At 35.6% G+C, this 5,737-nt stretch overlaps 1 protein-coding gene across 1 annotated transcript; it reads right to left on the reverse strand.

The window, feature by feature from the left end:
- Positions 1–1,050: 1,050 nt before the first annotated feature.
- LOC111383622 (lysine histidine transporter-like 8) lies at positions 1,051–5,529 on the reverse strand. The gene is made up of 5 exons (XM_023007739.1): positions 5,010–5,529; positions 3,517–3,650; positions 2,644–3,071; positions 2,278–2,409; positions 1,051–1,832 (listed from the first exon to the last, which is right to left on the reverse strand). The coding sequence occupies exons 1-5, from the start codon at positions 5,381–5,383 to the stop codon at positions 1,347–1,349; spliced, it is 1,554 nt and encodes a 517-aa protein (XP_022863507.1). The 5' UTR covers positions 5,384–5,529; the 3' UTR covers positions 1,051–1,346.
- Positions 5,530–5,737: the final 208 nt, after the last annotated feature.

Below are 5,737 nucleotides of genomic sequence, written 5' to 3' on the forward strand. Positions count from 1 at the left end.
AATAATATTAATAATTTAAATATGCATTTTTCTATCCTTAAAATTAAGTCCTTGTTTGATCTACATTATTTTAAAATACATTTTTCTCACTCTTCTTCTATAAAATAATATTACATGCAAATCAAAATATTTTTCTTATTTTTTTATCACACATTTTCTATCAATTTACTATTTCAAAATACATTTTCAGCCAAAAAATAAGTCTCAAACATGCTCTAAATTTAAGTGGTGTGATTTTCTTGCTGTGGAATTTACTTTGCTGAGTGGAAAGCACATAAAGATTTCATTACTTTTAATTGTAACGTCATCAATTCCATTAAGTGGTTGAACAGAAGGCTAACAAAGTGGCCTATACGCCAATGATGTGATTGCTCCGAAGTGATGGGCAAAGTTGAACGACCGTGGTTGAAATTTATCCAATATCTAATGTTGTGACGGTTCATTACTTTTTAATTGTCACGTTATCAGTTTTGTTAAGTGGTTGAACAGAAGGCTAATAGAGTGGCCTAAATGCCAGTGATGCGATTACTCCTAAGTGATGGGGCAAAGTTGAGTGACAACGGATGAAATTTACCCATTATCTAATGTTGTCAAGAGTGAAGCTTATTGGTTGGCTGTGGATGGTTGTAATAGGAACTTATTATACCTGCTCTGATAATGGTATTGAGATGCCTGTTCGTTCGTGTATAATTCTTCCTTCAATGGCCGTTAAAATAGCAGGGAATCTAACAGTTCAAGTACAGTTGATATAGTTGAACCACTTGTCCAGATGATCGAACTGGAACTTGTTAACTGTTAAAATTGAAACAATATTAGCTGAAGAGACATGGAGGAGAAAGATTAAAAATTTCAGGAGAAAGCAACCTCAGGAATAATTGGAGCATCGTATGGAGAAAAAGGAAATAGAACTAAAAACAGACACTCTGGAAGAAAACTAGAATGAGGAAAATTAATCACAGAAATTGCAGTAGGAAGCAAAATAATTGAGTAAAGCTTGGATTAAAAAAAAAAAAAAGAAAAAAAAAAAGGAAAAATGAACACAAATTGCAACTAAGCATTATAAATTGATAGAATAAAACACTCTATGCAATTCCTTCAAACAAATCTGGAAGCCTTAATCAGCTTAAACCATGACTGCTTAAACACACTAAAGAAAACCCTTTCTGCGCGTTCCATATACACATTAGAATAGACAAGATATTAACTTCGAAACCCTTTCTGTGCGTTCCATATACACATTAGAATAGACAAGATATTAACTTCGCTTTCTTCTTTAATATTGTCACAACTGTTCAATCCCACTAGCCAAACATCACACCCTTCGAATAAATTTATCACTTCACTCCTCAGTTTGGCTTGAAAAATTTAAGCTTGAGTCCACTGTTAACAATACTCCAAATTCCCCCCATAGAGAAGGACAAGCTAAATGCAATCCCCAACCAACCAAGAATCCAGTTCAAGTACCAATTGAAGCTGTACTTTGTTGGCTTTTTAATAAGAACCCACATGAAACACGGGTATGCGAAGGTGACTGGAAGAGTGAGACCTCCTAATAAACCAGCAAGGCTTGATAGGAACGGGAGTGCAACCCCTATAAATAAATTGACAAATCCGTAGAACACTCTGAAACCAGAGCGCACCCAAATTGAGCAAGGACGATTGGTACGGCTTGTATAGCTGGCTTCAAAACTGTCGAAAACTGGCATCGAGTATATCTGGAAACTGCTCAAGCAGTTACACACTACAAGAAGAAATGTCATTGCAAGAAGGCCCCTCGAGATATCATGACTATGAAATCCAAATAACGCGTTAAGAATTCCTCCCGAAGGCATCTGTAGGAAATAGAAAAAGGTAAATATGTGTTAAGCATGCGTAGAAGTCAGTTTAAAGAGATCTTTGAGAATACTCTTTACTAGTTTTGTTGGGGATAAGTGTATCTGTGAAGTGAGATACTTCTTTTTCTTATTTTCCACATCTAGGATTTGACTTGTATCATGGATACTAATAGGAACCCGACTATCATAACAAGGAAAGGTTTGTGCAGAGGGGAAGAAGCAGCCAAAATTGGCACAAAAATATCATTTGACTTGCCAATTCTAAAATGCAAAGTTCCATCATGGATGACAAATTTCTGGGATATTTTATTATTCAACCTTAGTTTCTTCTAAAGATTAACACGACTGGTTAGTGTCATAACCGTCACTGTGATGGCTTCAGTTCATACGTATAATTCGAGTCATGTTCCTTTCAAACTGACAGATAAGTGATAAAACTTACAAGGTTTCCATAAGCCCAAAACCCTCCAATAGCAACAGGGAATAAGCACATAGCAATGAAGAAATAGGCAGCTTTTGCACCCCTCCACATTGGCACATGAGCTGGATTCTTGAATGTCGATGGCATTGTTGCCTGAAAGATGTCACAAAGAACTCTTCAGTCATAATTGTAAGAAAACTGCATCAGTTCCAGGTGAAGTATTTCATGATTTCTATAGATGTATATAGAACATAGAAAAATTATAAGTACATGTTTGATACACAGTACTAGACATGACTCTATCCATTGCTCCTCACCAAGCATGTTGCAAATGTAAATGAGTGTGTTTATGCATGTGCGAGAGGAAGGAAGAGAGAGGGAGAGAACCTGAATTTCGAGGACTAAATTGTGGCCTCTAAAAGCAAATGCTATGATACCAAGCGCATTTAAGATGGAAAACACAGAAGCTGATGCCGAAGGCAGTGAAAGTGGTTTGTACGAAATTGTGGGTGGTCTAGGTTGGCTTACAGAGAGCAACCACACCATGGTCGAGTATGTGATGGCAGTCACTGCCCCTACCAGCGAAAGTCCGGCAATTGAATTGAGGTTTGGAAGCTGGGATAACACGATGCACAAGGAAGTAAATACCAAATACCACTCAACAGTTGTCAGAGGATTAGACGAGCAGTGTGGACCGCAAACTATCTGAAAGAATAGTTTCATGGTCTCTCCTCCCACGAGAATCAAAGCTGTTGCAGTCCCTGCTGATAGGTAAACAGTGGGGAAAAGAGCAAGCCAGACACCCAATCGCTCCCCTAAAATCAAGAGATAACAGTGAATATTTTTCAAATATTCTGAAATCTATATAATATTCATGTTGGATAACCGAGAGAAAAATGTCCCGAGATTGTAGTTTTGGTGGTAGTGAACCATCTTCAATTTGAATTTTTATTTTCTCAAGCGCACGGCGGGGAAAAAATAAAATATCTCCCTAAGCATAATTTCATAGACTCTTTTGATTAAAAATACACGATTCTTTAGATGACATAACAAGAGAATGGTAAAATGATCATCTAACCCTTATGTCTGCCATGTCATCTTCACGTCCACTTATCAATATCCATTAACCTTAGGTTTTTATTTTTGAGTAATATATCCATTCAGATTTCTCGTCACAGGAATCCACAAAATATGCATATCTATGACTTTATACGAGGCTCATTATGTTTACGGCAATTGTCATCTGTAATTGGAACTCACCAAAGGCTGCTTCGGCTAGTTCCACGTATCTATTGTATCTCTTCCCAGGAACTGCTTCATGTAGCTGAACTAAAAGCCATAAAGTGTATAGTTGCCAGACGTAGGCTATAATTAAAGAAATTATTCCCCAACTCCTGCATGAAAAAATAACAATAACTGAAAAATCAATTTGTTATGAAGCGCAAATTTTATTGCTTAATTTTTTTGGATTTATGGAATTTAAAAGAGGATACTCATCTTACATGTTCTATTGAAATAATTATCTGTTGTAACATAGATAGTTGTATCATAAGTGAGTTGTTCTGAGTAAGGTTCGAAGCTTCTTTGATAGTATTTATAAATGTGTAGGTTTATGTTTACCAATGAAGATAACTAATTGAATGCAACGAAGTTGATAATGAGGTCTCTCATCAAGTAAAATGTCTCACAAAAATAAGATTACCAATTGCAAATATGTAATTGAAGTATATACTAGTTGAATTCCACAGTTTTTGATTGACCCCTCATCTATATGGTGTGTGAAATCCTAGGTTACTAAAGCATGTACTTCTTTTAAACAAATAAATTTTTATGTAAAACTTGCGCAATTTAAGAACTATGTTGAAGATGAAGAATAAAATAAATAAATGCTTCTCCTCTCTATTTGCTTAAATTTTTGGATGAGTTGGTTCAACACGATACATAGAAGTCAAAGGTCTTGAGTTTAAGTCGATCACTAGTACTTTTTTCCAGTATACTGAGTTCAAGTCGATCCCTTGTACCTTTTTTCAGGATAAAAACAACAGAGAATTTTGAAGATAACATACAATTCCCTCTGTTATACTAAAAGTTTCAATATAAAATGGTTTAAAAAAGGGACCAAAAAGTGAAAATATTCGATGAATAATATCTCAAATTAGTAGAGGAGAAAGAAGAATGGATATATTTAAGAATCAGTGGGAAGAGAATATAAAGAAAATGAAATGCAGCCAAGGTTTGAGTCAAGATGGAGCCGTAGCCAACTGTCTTGATTATTTAAAGGCAGAAAATAATCATGGAATTAGGGTCCATTATAAGTGGATTATTTTGAAAAAGCAAAAGGTGAAAGAAGGATCTTTCTTACTATGATTCAAATCAAATGCATGATCACATTAGATAAGGATCAGTAAAAGAGAAAAAGAATATCAGTTGCAGACCCGTAAGAATTTGGGAGGGATGACGAAATTAATTAGAAACAGTTTGTTTTTACATTAACAAGGGTATAATTGTATAAACTTGTGAAAAGAAATTGAAGGGAACAACTGCTATCAAGAAAGAGTCCTAATGAGACGAGAGTAAGCATTAATTAAATGCTAGGAAATAAGAAAATACACCCATAAATTCAAGCAATCTTGAACAGAAAAGCTTCTGCATATGAAATTGAAATCCCTCGCTCGCAGTCACCAGCACTTAAAAAACAAAATCAAAGCAATTTTAGAAGATAATTTAATTTAATTCAAGTTCTAGTATCATACCATCCAAGAAAAGAGAAAGCAACAGGCAAGACCAAGGCCTGGAATCCAACACCAGCATTCAGATTATGAAAAGCTGCATAATGTGCATTCCCATTTCGTGATTCTGTAATCGGAAGCCAAGCATCTTGAGGATTCAGCTTCGTCAAATGCCCCACTTCCTCCAAATACCCCTTCATATTAGTCAAAACCCTCTTCATGGGTGTCCCAATGGGGCTCAAAAACCTCGGCGAAATGAACGAAGTCGGAGTCCATGACTTGGCCGTGCTGGATTCCTTCCTCGGCGACCTTTGACAGGACGGCGTCAGTATCTCCGGCGTCGACGCACGTGGGGTGGCAGGTATTGATATTAGTTCAGTCTCTGGCCTTTCTTCCATTGCTAATTTGCAAATAACAAGGGAAATAATAATTGAGGTAATGGATATCCAGGTAATGGTTCTGTTTTTTGTTTCGTTTTCTCAGTGTGGAGTGGTCAGAACTCAGAAACTCGGACAAGTGAAGAATAATTGAACTGCTGACTGACTAATCATGCAAATGGTGAAATTATATGTTACAAGGGGGCCATTTAAAGGACAAAATTATGTGCACATACTTTCTATTCACCTTTAAAAGTTGATAAAAAAATTTAAATTAAATTCAACAATTAACGATAAATTCAATTATATATTTTATTAATTTTTTATCAAAATTTACTAAAAATATTGTTTTTAGAAACACCAAATACTGAATAG

The sequence above is a fragment of the Olea europaea genome, unplaced genomic scaffold (assembly GCF_002742605.1).
Source record: "Olea europaea var. sylvestris unplaced genomic scaffold, O_europaea_v1 scaffold2727, whole genome shotgun sequence".
Classification (NCBI taxonomy): Eukaryota; Viridiplantae; Streptophyta; class Magnoliopsida; order Lamiales; family Oleaceae; genus Olea; species Olea europaea.